Source organism: Paralichthys olivaceus, chromosome 5 (assembly GCF_024713975.1).
Source record: "Paralichthys olivaceus isolate ysfri-2021 chromosome 5, ASM2471397v2, whole genome shotgun sequence".
Lineage (NCBI taxonomy): Eukaryota > Metazoa > Chordata > Actinopteri > Pleuronectiformes > Paralichthyidae > Paralichthys > Paralichthys olivaceus.
In genome coordinates this window covers 16,815,603-16,832,308 of record NC_091097.1, presented here as the reverse complement: position 1 = coordinate 16,832,308, position 16,706 = coordinate 16,815,603, and the positions used below count along the sequence as shown (strand labels likewise).

The following is a 16,706-nucleotide window of genomic DNA, read 5'->3' as shown; positions in this document are numbered from 1 at the left end:
TCATACTCGTTCTATTGTCTGACAACAGAAACTGAAAATATATGAATGGGAACATTTTAATTGGAAATTTGTCATCGTTAAAACATTGTGTATGTGAGAAGATAAAGAGCTACAACTGGCCGACGCTAAGCATAATGTAAATGTGATGCAATAAAGTCATTAACATGCTAATTGGAGCAGTAAGTCATCTTGCGACATTTATCTACTTTTCTAGCAGCGTTTACACTGGTTCCACAAACAAACAGTCATGATTCAGCCATGATCCGGTCTTTTCCCACGTCTGTCCCAGCTGTGTTTCATTTCCATGTCCACCTCCTCTCAGCACTGTGATCTCTCTCATCACTCTGCTCAGTCAGGTTCTGCAGTTCATGTGTTTTCTCTGCACTTTAACAATCCTTTCTCTTCCCTCCTCCATTTATTCCTTTCCCCAACTGAGACTTTTCAGTATTGATGATGGCCTCAAGCTCTGCAGTCACATTAATTAGATTTTCAAATTGAGCCTTTTTCTGTGTGTTTATCAAAGGTTATATTTGTATTGATTAGAAACTGAATTAGGACATACAGCATGAATATTTGTGTGTGTGTGTGTGTGTGTGTATATGATAGACTTTATTCATCCCACACTTGGGAAATTTGGAAATTACAGAAGATAGGAATAAAAATATACATATATAGATATAAAGAAAAATGTAAACACGATACAAGGATACCAGAAATTCACAGTGATATTGCACAAGGGAAGTGGAAATATACATTGGATGTAACAATTCAAAAAGTATTGCACAACACATCTGAAGATTGAATATGAATATTGCACATGAGATAGACATGAGATAGTATCATGACATTGTAGCTGAGCCTGAATTTTGAATAGAGCACATCCACTCTACGCTTTTATATACAGGTGATGAAATAAGAAGTAAAAAAGATGAAATAAAACAAATAATTTTATCACAGGTATCCGGGGAGATAAATGACTTTTAGATGAAATCAGATTGCATTTGTGCAGAGTCTCTCTTGCAATGCAAAGCACTCATTTCCCAGACAAAGGGAAAAAATCAAGTCCAAGTCGATGTACTCCATCCATAAATGTTTAAAAGCAACTACTGGATTTTTAAAAAGATTACAGCTGATATCTACATGTGTTATATAGAGAAGGTGTCAGCCACTGACAGAAACATGTGACTATCAACACTGAGCCTCTTTGTTTTTCAACCTTATGTAACATTGCAGCATTCTACAATCCCATCATGAAAACTTTACTTACATCCATCAGTGTAATGACAATGATGTAAAATAACAGAAACCATCTTTGAGAAAAATGTATTTGACCTGTTTTTTGACCTTTTAGTTTGTCACAAGTCACATCCACTGACATGGAGGAGGTGGAGTTTATGACCTATACTGCAGCCCCCCACAAGGGGGCGATCAAGAAACTTTGGCTTCACATTTTGGGAGCTGTCATGTCATCCATCTTTATATTCAGTCTTTCGTTGACATATATACAACAACTCCCTTCTTTACAAAAAGTAATAGTGGCAAAACCACAACACATATTTCTTCTTCTCTTAAGAGGCTAATCTTTCTGGTGCTTTTAGGATTGAGTATATAATTGCTCCCCTGCAGTCACTTCAGGATTTCATTGCCGAGTTTATAAGAGTTTTATCTTTGATTGAAATTTGATTGTTGTATAATGCGATACACAGTCTCAGTAAGATTAGGTTTTCTACAATTTGTGCCCCAGTGATACAGACTCCTGATCAAGTTGTTCAGAATGCTGTTTGCCAAGAGGAGGCAAAAGGTGATTCTGAGCCTCGAACATCCATTTTAAATGAATTTTGTACTTCGGCTAATTAGCATCCCTGCAAAATGAGACTGTTTTTTCTATTATAAAGGCCAAAGCCAGTAAAGGCTGTGAGTTATGCAACGCTAACTCGCTGACTTTCTCCCCACTTCTCTTTTACTTTTGAGATACTTTTCTCCAACTGATTCTCTCCTGTGTGCTGGTATTTTCCCTTTTTTTATTTTTTTTTACAAAAGGCTGTTATTGACATTTACTGAGAAAATGAGCCAAAATGTCAGGCCGTGCTCCTCCAGCTGTATTTCTGTCTGTATTTGCAGAGTAAGTCTCTACATTGGAAAAACAAAAGCACAAAAGTTTCTTAATATTTGTACATTTGCAAATTGAAATGTGGCTGTATTCCTGGTGGCAAACAGTAGGGGGCTGTATAAGAGAATGCAAAGAGTCAGTTGCTTTTCCTGCAGCACCGTAGTAAACTGTTCAGAGAATGTCCGAGTGAACCCATGTGAGAAAACAGTAAGAAAAATGTCTGGAGAGTAAAGCTAGTGATCTCGTTGATGATGTTTTTAACACACAATGTACGTGAATAATTTAAAAAGAATATAAATATCTCAGGATGAAAAACAGGAGCCACACACAGAGAAGACACTGAAGAAGATCCAGAGCTTTTGATGTTGAGAAGTGACGCCAGTGTTAACACTATGTGATGTTAACAAAAACACGACTTCCACGGCCAAATTGACGTCCTCTGCTACCTCCTTCATGCTCCACACAGGCGCCACCCCTTCCCTGAGTGTTGCAGACTTTTTTCTGTTTTTGTGACTGGGTCTGACAGACTGTCATACTGCGTTCTTCACACGTGAAAAGAAAAGAGTCTGGAGAATACACGCACTCAATCGTCTGGACATTTTCCAGAGTTCATGTCTGAAAACAGCTCAAGATTCTGGAAGTGTCCTTTGTCGCTCTGAGACATTCGTTGGCAGGTGTGAAGAAACAGGGTCTCTTTCTACTCTCACACACATTTACGATTTCTATAACTCTAAATGAGTCCTGGGTACAGCCGCAGGCAGAGTGTGATTGCACAGGGGAGCTGGTCTTTTGTCTTAATCCCGTGAATGAACATAATGCTCATATTGATCGTGAGTGCAGGGCTCTCCCAGTTGCCCTTCCGCTGTGATGGGACCTCTGGGTTTCAACTGAGTAAAGCACTGAGGTTAAATGCAGGCTTTAATCAGAGCTATACTGATTAACTGGAGCAGCCCTGCTCTCTCAGGGGTCGATATCTTCACTGGCTGACTCTGCCGTGACATGGAGCAGCACATAACGTCAGGTCAAACCCAACGAGAAAAAGTGTGTTGAGAGCATCATCACAATCCAACCAGTACAGAGAATTCTTAAATGCTTTGTTGTGTCACCTCAGAGGTTATAGCACCGTCAACATGCCTGCATAACGGATCATGAGGCTCTCCTTTGCGTTTTCCCATCACCGTGCAGAATCTTCTTGACTTTGGTGTGTCAACGCTTTAAAGATGAACCAACACCTATCGCAAGATGGATGAGAACCCAAAAAGAGACCCTTCTCTCTGGAAAGCCTCTCATCCGAGGACGCTATTTAGAGCTTTCTCTCAGGCAACGCTCACACTGCTGCTATGTGAGGCTCCTCGTCTGCTCTTTTCTGGTTTGATTCTACACAACTTTCCAAACAAGACGCTTCAACTTCTGGCTCTGACTGTGGTACTGTAATCACAGAAAGGCTGCTTGTTAAATGTGAAAAGCGGCTTGTTTGTGTGAAACCCACATTGTTACTTTGATCAGTAAAGGGCTGGCGTACAGTTTAAGGTTTGTATGTCATTATAGGATCAGATCTCATTCATGTGTGCATGCAAAGGCTAAAATGTAATTTATGTACATTTATACTTGATTGAGGTGGAGAAGTCAATGTTTTCATGTAATGTTAATGTCGTTCAACCTTCAACTGGAGAGAGGAAACACAGGCAGATAAAAACATCACGTCTGGAGCAATGATGATGATGAGACCTTCAAAATATGACATAAAACATAAAACACCACATTTCATTCTTTTAGATTTGAATCTCGTCGTCTTTATCAATCCTCTTCCTGTGCAATGCTTCAACAGCAACTGGAGAATTAGCGAGATTGTGTATTACGATATGGCCACAATTCAGCCTCGAAGGCCCTCTCTCTCTTTGCAACCTTTATGAGAGGGGGAAAAAAAGTGGTTTCATAAGAACTGTTGGAGTTACAGGGCAATTACTGTTTATGTTCTCTGACGCCTGCATAATTGATTTTAAAATTCACACAGATGTGATCCTCTCTCTCACTCTGCACCTCTCACCACAGTCTGCAATGGAGAGACACTCCTGTATGGTGTTGCTCAAGGACACTTCAGCAGGGTGGATCTAACTGGGGCATAACAACAAAAGGGGGCGAGAAAAAGAATTAGGCTCATGCTCAAACCAGCAGAGGGGTCCTTGGATCCAGATTTCTGTGGAGAGTGTGCACACAGCAGGCCTCTCAGTGCACCAGCCCCCTGTGGAGTTTCAGATGGAGCTGTCCACATACAGCACGCCATGTGCCATATCCAGGAGCGACAAGTGGAGGCTCAAGGGCCAGCTGTGCCGTGATGCATACATCCGTGAGAGCTCAGTGTTAATGCGCTGCAGTACGGAACAATGAGCATGACTCTTCTCCGTGTCCCCTCTGCTTCACTGTCTTGACTGTAAACCTGCTGCTGCTGCTGCTGGTGGAGCGGCAGCATTGTCTGGATACTCCCTCAGTAACCGAGAGAGAGCCGATGCAGGGCGCCTGTCACAGCCGAGTCTCTCAGATCATTTATTATTGATTCTGCAGACATGAGGTGGGTGGAGCAAGGAGGACACAGAGAGAGGGGGGGGGGGAAAGTCAGTCTCCAGCAGAAAATTAGATGTAAATCATGATGTGGAAGAAAATGCAAACAAAAAGAAGGCAGGGGAAAGAAGCAAATTAGGATTTAGAAGTTTTTTAGATGGAGAATCATCATGTCCCTTGAACAGAAAGATGGAGTTGCGGTTGGCTGTGCAATGTTGCGTGGGGCAGTTGACCTCAAAGCATTGTCTTGTAGCAACACGCTCTCTGCCTCCAGGCAGGCACATCGCCATGTTGTCCCTCATCAGCAGTGTTCCCAGTCGAGGGTCAGCCGGCCCTGACATTGGGTGCAGAGGCTCCCTGGGGAAACAAGTGGCTGAACTCTGTCAAAACACACTGTGCCAGAGAGTATAACATGGCGGTGTTCTTTCATTGTCCCAAATTAAATTATCCTTGATTTGTTGTATTAAACTATTTGTTCCAATATGTGTCCTGTAAAAAAAACACAAGTGTGTGATTGTACTTGCTGGATTTTCTACAACAGCGAGCTGATTGCTTGTTATTAGGCCCTGAAGATCTTTTGCGTTTGAGCAGAAACACATTTCCCATCTCATGTCTTTCAATGGAAAAGCTTTATTATCCAGCATAATTCCCCATAGGCCTAAATAACATAGAAGGCTAGATTGTTTTTTTACTAATTCTCCGTGTTTCAATAGAACGTCCTTAATTCAGAACAACAGTAGTACAGTTCATTACGTTCTGTCTTAAATTTAAAACCTTTTTGCACAAAACACTGAGTGATGCATGAACCTTTGTAGACACATTAAAAGAAATTAGCTGAAATCATGAATCTGTTTGCAGTACATGCACAATAAAAACATTTCATAAACACAATGAATCAAATGGAGATTGTTCCTAAAGCTGCATGCTCTCAGTATTTGAAGCATCCGCACTGATAATCCCCCAAAGTTTGAACATTTGATGTATCATTGCAGTGGATAAATAGGGATTAACTCACTATTAAAGTTTCCAGCAGAGCCAGCAGACCCACAGCCTGCGTGGCAGCCTGAGTGAAGTGCTGGCTGTACAGAGCCCAGGGCGAGGACATAAATCACGACTCTGACCTGGGCCCACCGAGAACCACCAGTGTCAATAGTATTTTTCCGTGGCCACCATCAATCACTTCTTTCAGCGCACTTGTTACAGTCATGAAACACAGTTAACGCATGCAAACACGCACTATCCTCATCAACCGTTCAGGCAGTGAGACGGTCAGAGGCAGAGAAGTTTCCTGAAAATTCCTCCAAACCTTTCACCAACATCATTCTGCACAGTGAAGGTTGAACCATCAAGTGACCACAGGTTAACTTCTCCCACTGCAAACTATGGTTTTGTCAATAACACATAGTTATAGTCACCAAGGTATTGGGTGTGATTAAATGTTTACTGCACCTATTGAGACTGCAAAGAATCCAATATCCCAAAATCCCCACACATCGTTGAATGACATCTGTGATCAATACTCTTATTCCACTAAAGGTGTAAAGGATGTCGGCTGCTTTAAACATTTCTATTTTTTATTCCCTTCTGCATGGGCAGGAGGGCTTCTATCCAACATGGACTGCTATAAAAAGTGTACTAACTGTCTCTGAACAGCCTCTTACCTTCACCTCAGCAGAACTAGCCCTGATGCTGACTGCTAACATTCATGGTTTGCAGCGTTAGGTCAGATTGGACGGTTAATACTGGATTGGCATGGCCTTTAATGGAGGTCACCTCTGCAGCACCTCCATGACAGCTCTCTAGAAGGCACACTACATGTGTGTATAGTGTGTAATATGTGTATGTTTAATACTGAACAAATGAACTATGCAGATGGAGCTGCAGAACAGGAGGGTTTTCAAGGACCCCTTTATTTTTGATGGTCTTCAGCGCCTCTTAGTGGTTGTATTTAAGGATTGCAGGATGCTGCACACTGCAAATAGATACAAATTAAAACAGCTTTAAAGTATTTGCACAGTTTTGCACCAATGACAAGAAAAGTTAAAATAACCAGCTGCAGTCTGTGATATTACTAGGTAGGTAGGTAGGTGTGGGTCAGTGGATGGGTATAAGGTAGGTAGGTGGATAGGCAGGTAGGCAGGGGTATGTGGATGGGTAGCTATAGGTAGGCAGGTAGCTAGGTAGGTTAGAGTGACTGCTCCCCAGAGGAATCTTGCAATCTTGTAATCCTGTAACCCAAGGCTTTTATTAAATGGGGGAACATCCATGCTACAACAATAACATTGTAATGGGAATGACATCATGTTATTTACCTTTGTCGAACATTTGTTTGCAGAACTGCTTTGACCTTTCTGTGCTTTCCTTTCTTATTTCCTATATTAAAATGATTCAGACCGCTAAGAGGTCCAAAGGTTGTTTTCTGTATGAAAGCGAACATGCAGCGTCTGTGTGGCAAACACACCCACGCAGGGGAAATTAAAGGTAGAGACATTTTCTGATCAGGGCTCTTCGGCTCTTCTCCTTTGTGATCTCACTTGAGCTCTTGTAAGAAGGTTGAATAACCTTAAACGTCACAAGTCTGAATCTCATTCACTCAACGGTAAATGAACTGAGGGACTGAGACCATAATGATTCAATCTGACTCTCCCTTGTGTTGTGTATTTCTCCCTAAATCTCCCAAACACTTGATTTCTTTTTCTGTGTGTGTACATCATATATAAATCATCACGACACATTCTGCAGTTAAAGTCTGGCAGCTGCTAAGATCTAAGTTTGTAGCCTATAAATGATTCAGTGGCTCCATCATAGTTTCATCTCACAGTTTTTACAAGAGGGTATATGGAGCACTGGAGAGAGGATTAAACACGGGGTGTAAGGTGCTGTTGTCAAAACAGTGTGTGTTTTGATTATACGCTTAATATCAGATAAGAGATTGTATCATTACTCAGCAGGAATCCCTGCAGCCCAGTAAAAAGAAAACAGCAGATGATATTAACAATTTAAGAGGTGAGCTTGTGGGTAGAGAACAGCCTTTAGGTCCGTGCATAGTTATGGATGTGTTTGTTGTTTTGGATCTATAGCTGGAAAAGCAACAGTCTAATCTCTGATATAACCAGATGTAGAGATAGAAAATGCCGTAAGACGTGTCTGTAGATGTTTGTTATTCATCGTTAGGTATTAAATCGTGTAAGAAACCTCCTGAAATTTCTCCTCCCTCGTACACTAATAAAAACAATGGAAATGCTTGATTCCTGAGGAAGTGGCCGTCATTTCCTGGGTAAGCAGCACAAGGAGTATAAATGACAAGATGAGGACCGCCCCACCCCCCTTATCGTCCCCCACTGCACTGCAACTCAAACTGAAAGAGTTTCTCTTCCTCACACTCCACCTCTCACTCCCTCCCCTGTTCTTCTCGCTGCCCTTTGTTGCCCCTGTCTCATCGTCCCTCTGCAGCTGTAGTTTAATCTCATAGCAGTGAACCACCATCGGTCAGGATGGACTCCAGACCCCCCAACCTGCTGTTGCTGGTGCTTCTCATCGGCCTCCTGCACCTGTGTAAGGGCCCACTGTTGTGTTGCTTTAATTTTTCTTTCAGTTGCACCTTATCTCCTGATTCTCACGTTTGTTTGTTTTTTCCCATTTTTCAAAATACAGCTCCTTTTGCCAGAGGACAGGAATGTAAGTATAACTGCGTACCGTACATCTATATATTTGTTTCTTGTTGAGGAAGTGGCCCAGGGTGTCTCCAGTGTTGAGACAGTTTGAGGTTACACAGTCTTCACTGTATTAGACAAGATGCTATTTATACCTCACACATTTGGGTTTTTTGTCTTTCTGTTGTGTCTTTACAGAAAATGGATGTTGTATTACGCACTCCCTGATATTTCAAGTCTTTCATATGATTCATTGAAGCTAGTTTAAGTGGTCATGTTGGAAGCTGGGTATTTCTTTCTTTTGGCTCCACTTCCTTCTTTAATAGTTTTCAAACTCTTTGCTTATGAGAATAATCTGGAATTCTTTACGAGGTGGTTATAGAGCTGGGATTGGCTCCAGCTCCCCCTGCAACTCTCGATGTTTAAGCAGCATAGATGGATCCACAAGAGAATAGTTTTTGAGAGAAAGAATAAATATATTTCCGAACATGTGGCACTGTTTCTCTAACATTGATGTGTTGTAATAATCTCAACTCGGGGTCTACCACATTTTTTTCTAGAGCTTTGGCAGCTTTAAATAAAAGAAAAATAGAAACAAATAAAAGCTAATTGGAAGATTATTTTATCAAAGTGCAATATTTGTACTATAAACTCTTTGTAAAGTGGCTGAGTAAGGCTGGTCATTCACTGCCTCTGTGACTCCACATCACTGAGCCTGGCGCCCAAACCAGCAGCTGCACTTTGAGGATGTTGACTAAGTGATTGTTTGGTAGCTGTTGAGGCAGGTTACACCATGTTGTTGTTGCTGAGGGAGAGCAGAGGAGCGATAAATCAACACAGCGCTCCCTGGGGGAGGAAAAGGGTCAGATGCTGTTTGTTGAAGTTTTTTCATTTTCCTTCCTGTGGCAGCTCCTACTTATTGTGCAGCAGATGGAGGGCAAGGGAGCCACTTTGCCTTTATTGTGCAGAAAATAACACACCCTGAGTTCTGTATTGTGTTACTGCTTCAGTCTTTTGTGTTGGTTTTACATGAGGAAGACGTTAAATCATTTCTCTGTAACATGTTTGTGTGTCTGTGTGGAACCTGCAGCGTACATTATAGATGCCGTCGGCCTTACAATCCTACCCAGGAGCACAGTTGAGAGCGGAACAGCAGTGACCATCCACTGCAAGGTCAGCGTCAGTAGCGACAACATCCCGCACCTGACGCACACTTTCCAGCTCAAACAGGACGACGTTCCCATCTACTCCACTACCACCACAGAGGACACAGTCGTGTACAAACTCAACCCGGCCAGGGCCGCAGACTCTGGAAGTTATGAATGTCGAGTCACAGTTAAAGACAAGAGCAAAAGCAGTTTAAGCCAAAAGCTGGATGTCACAGGTAAAGCTGGAGTCAACAACTTGGAACAATAAATTACATGATTTTTTTTAATGAGTTGTATTTATCAGACTTGCTTTCGTCTGGTGTGGTTATTGTAGTATAATCTAAAGAGGTAATAATATTCTAGAAACTCTTCCATTTATCATCATACTGTAGGTGGGTGGGGGGCTCAGTTTATGGTATGGTATAGTATTCCAATAATTCATATTACTGCAAACCATTTTTCACAGTATGGTAGAAGATACTCTCTGCTGCAAAAAATTATTTCTATACCAGCCTTTCTAGAGTTAAAAAGGTTATCGATCAAATGCTTTGTTATTGTTTTCTAGAAATGTTGTTATAATTACTTTCTTATTAAGTTGTGAGTAGAAAACGGAAACCCCAGACATTAGACTTTTGATTTTCAGCAGTTGAAAAGGGAAAAGTATTGTCTCTACTGCTGTAAAAAGAATAATGAACTTATGTTCTTGCATTAAAAATGTTGATTTACAGCTGTTGACATTTTAATTTTAGATGTTAGAATTTCTTTTGACATAAAAAACATGTTTTTAAATTTCCTCTGCCACAGGAAACAATGTTTTTGAATGAAATAAAACGTATTTACTTAATAATAATATGATAATAATAAATGATAAAAATAAGTAATAAATGTGGCAAACCACACAAGAACTGTCACATTAATCACACTCAAAACCACACTTATCTTTTTCTTTTTGGCAATACAGGGTTTTCGCACATCCAGCTTTGCTACATTCATCATATCAGGCAGCTTATGAATGTGTGCTGTTATATCTGAAGAGCCAGTATCAGTATGTAGAGTAATGGCTTTGCTTTCCATTGTCCTACTGGGTTTTCCTCACCTCTCCAGGCCTGCAGACCCCCATCCTGAATTTGAGTGAGAGGACCTTGTACAAGGGTGATGACTTCATAGCCAACTGCAGTGCTCCGGATGAGAAAGGATCCCTCATATTCCGTTTTTTCCAGAGATTTAGAAGCGAAGAGCCACATAAGATGAAGCAGGTTGCACCCACAGGTAACACATCAGAGACTACGCTTGTCCTGAGAGCCGTCGGAGACTACTTCCTGTACTGCGACTATGAGATCAATTTGGTTTCTGGGACCAGACGCTCCAACCACAGCAGTGAGATTCAAGTGATGGTCACAGGTGATAAAAAAAGTTGTTACATCACCCAGAAAAGCTCGGATTGCCAGAGGAACGATGTGTGACTCATTACTCTGAGCTGTGTCTTGCAGAACTTCAAATTTCCCCGATCATGAACGTGCTGCCATCTCCTAACGTCTTTGAGGGTGATGTCATAGAGGTCGTCTGCAAAGTGGTGAATTCAGTGAAAAACGTTGAAGTGTTCCTGACGAGGGACCGGAGGATCCTCAAGAATGCCCGGGTCAGCCTCAGTCATCGTTTCACAGCTCAAGAGGGCGACTCAGGGGAGCTTGTGTGTAAGGCAGAGAGGGGCAATGTGCAGAAAGAAACCTATCAAATAATCACAGTCAAAGGTAAGTACTGGAAACCTGTCATATATGTTCTCTTATCTTACGTCTAAAATAAAACGTGTACTGTATAAAGATTGTGTCGTGATTAATTCTTGTTGTCTGACTCCAACAGAGCTGTTTTCAAAGCCACGCCTGACTGTAGAGCCTCTTGAGATATTTGAGGGTGACCGCTTCAAACTGATCTGCTCTGTCACTGTTTACGTTCCTGAGCGGATCAGCAACGAAACCATGCGGTTCTCCATCTACAAAGATAACGTCAAGGTCTTTCCTTCAAAGACGTACATTACTGTGGCACACCCAAGTAAAAATGGCAACTACACCTGTAAAGCCCAGGGTGCTTCTGTTGCACGCAGTTTTGTAAAAGAGAGCCCAACACTTGTTGTTAAAGCAAAAGGTGAGTCATGAAAATTAAAGTACAATTCTATGGACGTTTATAGGAGACAGTTTGTCTATCTGCAGATCCATCACTTTGACACATCACACTCAAAATATACTCAATGGATTCAGATAATCATGGTTCCCAGATGGTGAACCCTAATTGCTCCCCTTACATTAACTGTAGAGCCAGAATTTTGAACCATTTTGCATTAGATGTAAAGTAGGGCCCTCCCCTTAGTTTTGTTCATCTGCCTCTTGTTTGTTTTCGTCGCATTGACTAACTGGCCAATTATCTTTATCCCCAGTTCTTGCTGCAAAACCCGTGCTAAGCGTGGTGGGGGGTACGCTTGTATTGGGAAAGAGCTTCCAGCTGCTCTGTCACAGTGAAAGTGGGACTCTGCCCATCCAGTACACCCTACATGGCCCTGGAGGGCTAATTGGTCACAGGGTGGTGAGCAAGCCAGGAGAACAAGCCCTCTTTAACTCCTCAGCCATCCTCAAGAGCTTGGACTTAAACAACTTTATATGCCATGCAAAAAACAGTCAGAGCAAGCCTCCCATGGTGGGATCGGTGCAGCAGCTGCTCCATTCAACCAACGTCATAGGTTTGTTGGATGCCGGAATAATGACAATCATTTGAACTAATGTAAAAACATTGTCCATGCAAGTCTAACAAGGATTTTACTTTCTGCAGAGCCTGTGTCAAAGCCACTGTTTTCAATAGACCCCAGCATGGGGGATGTCTCTGAGGGGCAGGACTTGACCCTCACCTGCTCTGTCCAGAGAGGAACTCCTCCCATAACTTTCACCTGGTATCGCACAGAGACAGAGGACGCTCTTGCTTCACAGACCTCAGTGAAACAGGAGGGATCGTACTTCATACGCAACGTCATGCGAGAGCACAAAGGGGAATACTACTGTGAGAGCACCAACCCAGCTAACGAATCCAAACAGAGTTACAGCGTCAGCATTAAAGGTGTGTTTCATCCTCAGTTAGCAGCAGTGATGATGTCAGAGCACATGTTCTTGTATATCTGTCCTTGTGGGATGATTTTTTTAAACCAAGAGGCGAGAATCATTGTATTATTTTAAAGAGAAGTAATATTTTTTCCAGTTCCCTGTAAAACAGCTGGCCCTCCATGTTTATGAAACCAAATGGCTCCATGCTCATTTTTATGTTGAATGTCTTTCAAGCAATGTAAACTTTGAACAGTGTTGTTTATCTATACCTACATGTTATACAGTCTATGGCCTACACACAGCACGGATACACTCATGATGTAGCCAAGCTAACAAGCTGCTATCTGCCATGATGAGCCCTTTATACCTGGGTCTGAAGTGGGTACTCTTCCTTTGAGTCCACCATGTTTCACCACCATGTTTCCTCTACATGTTTGGAAGGGGAGGGTGATGCAAGGGGTATTCAGTTGCAATATGCAACTCCTCCTCTAGATGCCACCGAATTTTACACACGGAACCTTTAAAAACAAACATTTACCCACTGAAGTATCTCAAACGTTGGCGCTGAACTGTGAAATGTAATTGATCCATTTTACCAGTCCGCATGGCAGCGACCTATTTAGCTGTGCCTCTGGTGGTGCATTTATCGGCCACTTTCATTTGACTAAGCAACACCGATAATCATTTTGGTCCAAGATGCTGGTGCTAGTGCGACATCTAGTAACAGCGAACATTGTATATATAACTTTATATCAAAGACAGTAATTAATTGTTAATTAAATTATTATATACCATATATATGTGAAAGGTACAAGCTGAAGATATTGAGGTTTTTGGAGTACATTTTGAATCCTGATTTTTATATTAAAATTATGATATAATTGAATTTTCTTTTCACTACAGTGAAGTTGGCCCGCTGGAAGAAAGGTCTGATTGCAGGCTTCTGCATTCTGCTCATACTGACCTTGGTCCTCGTTGTCGCTTTTAAAACACGTCTCCTTGTATGTAGGAGGAAGAGAACAGGAGATCTGTCAGAGTGAGTTCTTGTTCTTATCAAAAATCTTTGTTCTAATGGTCAAGTAATGAGGTACAAGAAGTGTGGTGACGCCCACAGAGCTTCCTGTTTTAAAAAGCTGATTGTAATTTTTGTCCCCCTCGTGTTAGGAAGTCTGCCAGCACCAAAGTAGAGCGGCTGAGTCTCACCCAGGCAGAGGTCAATGAGGCTGCAAATGGTAAAACCTCTTCTACTGATGCAACAGCAAACTATGCTGAAGTAAATTTATTTTAAAAATATCCTCTTTTGTTTAATGATACTTGTTCTAGATTATACTGACTAGACATTGTGTTGTTTTTGTTCTCTCTGTGTAGTTACACCGGGAATTATGGGAAAAAGTGTTTGGAGTGAACATGTATCAGGCTCTGGTGAGTATTAGAGACTGTACAGACAAATTGTTTTTAATTGTAATTTAAGGATGAGTCTGATCATCTTATTTTCAAAGTTTTCTCAATATTTCTTTATATAAGACACAAATTACAGAAGTAAATCGAACATTTGTTTGGGACTATGTTTACCCATGGATTAATATAAATTTGGTGCACTAATAATCAAAATAAACTGTCAACAATAACAGGAATATAGATTTAAACCAGCCACAGCTACACAGTTTTTTAAAATAATATGAAATTCATTTAACTTTGTGCTGCAGAGTCTGATGACCAGATTAGTGAGCCTGCTACAGAAACTCAATACACAGAGGTGAAGATCAGAGGGGCAGATCCTAATAGAGGTGAGACTACCTCTGAACATTATTAAGTCAATCGTTAATTTGACCTGACCATAAAAACATGACCTGAAATATTTCCATGTTTGTTCCGTGTAAGCTCCGGTGAAGAAGGGCACAGATACGGTGTACAGCGAAGTGAGGAAGTCCAAGCAAGGTACGACTGACATCCTGCTCTTCATTCAAACCCCCCCCATTACGCGCTGAGAGAAATCAGGTCACTGGTTGACATTTGAAAAAAAAAAGAGCGGCACCAGGAAACAGGATCGGCTCCGATTGTAAACATCTGCATTGTTGGTAAAAGAATGTCCCATGAAAACAGAAGGCCCATTCGCCAGGTGTCCACTTCCTGCATTCATCAAAGAGAACTTCCTGTTCCAACAATCAGAGTGAAACAGCGGGTACATCCGTTAAGACCGAGTGAGCAACGTGTTCCATTGTTTGATGCTCCTGAGGGAAACTCTCGTCCATTGTTCAGTCATTGGTTCCTAACAACTCCTGGCTCTGCACGTTATTATGTGTCACACAGTGATGCAGCAGAAGTGAAGGGGAACATTACGTCTGGGTTGTTTTTTTGTGTTCTGGCAACATGCTCTCTCATAGGAAAATACCATATTAGCATATAAATAATAGTGTGAATGTGTGGGATGTGATCATCCCCCAGGTTTCTTTAGTGCTGATGAGTTTGCAAGTCCTCAGACTCCTTTTGTTTCCTGAGTTTGTCCTCTGGCTTTGTTTTTGCAGGTGTTCCTGAGCAGACTGATGGTGTGAGTAGCAGCACAAGTGTCATATTCAATGCATCCACATATTGCAAACAGTAAACACTGTGTCTTTGCTCAGAGTGACCTCTCATGGACAGACACAGTACAATTAATTTAAACCCTGTGGAGTCAGTTTTTATTGTTTGCCCACAGAGAACTGAGAGTGTTATACTGCAAGTTTATTTAGAACAGATGCAGAAACTTAATTTAGACCATCATAACATTCAACATAGAATATATGAGGAATAATGATATCAACAAAAACATCCATGATCCTTTGGAAATGAACACGTTAGACCTTTGGAGCTTTGCCTCTGGTTTGATTGGTTCCAAATCATCAATCATCAATTTTTCGAGTAAATCTTTCAGCAAATGCACAAGAAATTATGTGGAACAGTCTCAAACTGTTACAGTTCTTGTTAATCCATCTCTACTTTGTTCATTAAGGTGAATGAGCTGAGGTGATATTATCAATCACAGACGGTTAATTACATGGAGCCACTCTGTCATGCTGATAGATACAGGAAACAGTGTCGTGTAGTAATCTTGTAGCTGACATCACACTCACTCCATTCAAATGAGCCCTGTATTTCATTTTGTCTCCTATCAACAGGGGTCAGTAGAATATGCAGAGCTGAATCATGATACAGATCACCGTGTTGACCACGGTGTCCAAGATGACTACGTGGACGAGATCGACAACCGTGTCGACACCAAGACTGCTGACCAAGGAGAATGAAATCATGAGCCAAAGCCTAGAGAATAGAGAACAAGGATATTTATTCCCTTATTTATCCAGCTGGAGTCTTTTGTTCTGAAACAACGTGTAATTACACAATGTACTTTTGTAAAGCTTTGCAAAGAAACACTCCACACTGTAAATGTGCTTGCTTTGCTTTGGAGGGTAAATAAAATGTTTTTCTAAAGTGTTTCTCTTTCCTTCACTCTTAGTTTTGGATGAAAAGGAAAATACACTCAAATCTACATCCTTCTTCCACAGACTCTAACTAGGCTGCAGTAAATAACGTTGTGTTTGGCATGAATATAAGTGGTGAGAATCCCTTTTAAAATCATGGAAGATTTTAGTGACAGAGACATGTATACAGCCTGTAATTTTCAATAGAGAATAAGCATGAATGCTGCAGTCATCTCTTTTTTAGAAGTGGAGATATTTTTAATTGAAATGTTCTTGGTATATGCTCATGGTTCAGTCAGTTTGTGGCAACTGCTGTCGACATCGAGGATTATGAGGCTCTGCTTTTGGACAAGAAGCTCTTAGGAGCAGATCAAATCCATGTGGGAATCTGTAACACCTGACACCAGAGCTGACACCAGCAGCCTGACCACCAGCACGCTTTCATCTCCATTCTTAGCACAAGCTAACGTATAGACAGGCCTGCAGATGAAGAGTTCATCTTCATTATCTTTCCGCCTGTATCTGTGTTTTCTATTCCAGCTCACAGATCTCCCCTCCTCCACCAACTCCTATATGAGCTTTCTTTATTTACTAAATTCTTCATGAATGCATGCAAAATATGTGACACCACCAGTGTAACAACATTTCCAGAGTTGGCACCATTCCCTCACGCCCCCCAAGCTCTCGTACGC

General features: G+C 41.4%; 1 protein-coding gene across 1 annotated transcript; it reads left to right on the top strand.

The window, feature by feature from the left end:
• Positions 1 to 7,994: 7,994 nt before the first annotated feature.
• On the top strand, positions 7,995 to 16,024 carry pecam1a (platelet and endothelial cell adhesion molecule 1a). Its single transcript, XM_020102985.2, has 15 exons — positions 7,995 to 8,224; positions 8,324 to 8,347; positions 9,413 to 9,706; positions 10,575 to 10,871; positions 10,961 to 11,221; positions 11,331 to 11,612; positions 11,902 to 12,201; positions 12,291 to 12,572; positions 13,460 to 13,592; positions 13,721 to 13,788; positions 13,925 to 13,978; positions 14,263 to 14,343; positions 14,438 to 14,494; positions 15,082 to 15,104; positions 15,712 to 16,024. The coding sequence occupies exons 1-15, from the start codon at positions 8,164 to 8,166 to the stop codon at positions 15,835 to 15,837; spliced, it is 2,343 nt and encodes a 780-aa protein (XP_019958544.1). The 5' UTR covers positions 7,995 to 8,163; the 3' UTR covers positions 15,838 to 16,024.
• Positions 16,025 to 16,706: the final 682 nt, after the last annotated feature.

Excerpts from the sequence above, each read along its gene's own strand:
- pecam1a (XM_020102985.2), top strand. The coding sequence starts at position 8,164 with ATGGACTCCAGACCCCCCAACCTGCTGTTGCTGGTGCTTCTCATCGGC. Across the intron at positions 12,202-12,290 it reads CCATTCAACCAACGTCATAG|AGCCTGTGTCAAAGCCACTG; the intron begins GTTTGTTGGATG and ends TACTTTCTGCAG. Across the intron at positions 13,979-14,262 it reads TGAACATGTATCAGGCTCTG|AGTCTGATGACCAGATTAGT; the intron begins GTGAGTATTAGA and ends TTTGTGCTGCAG.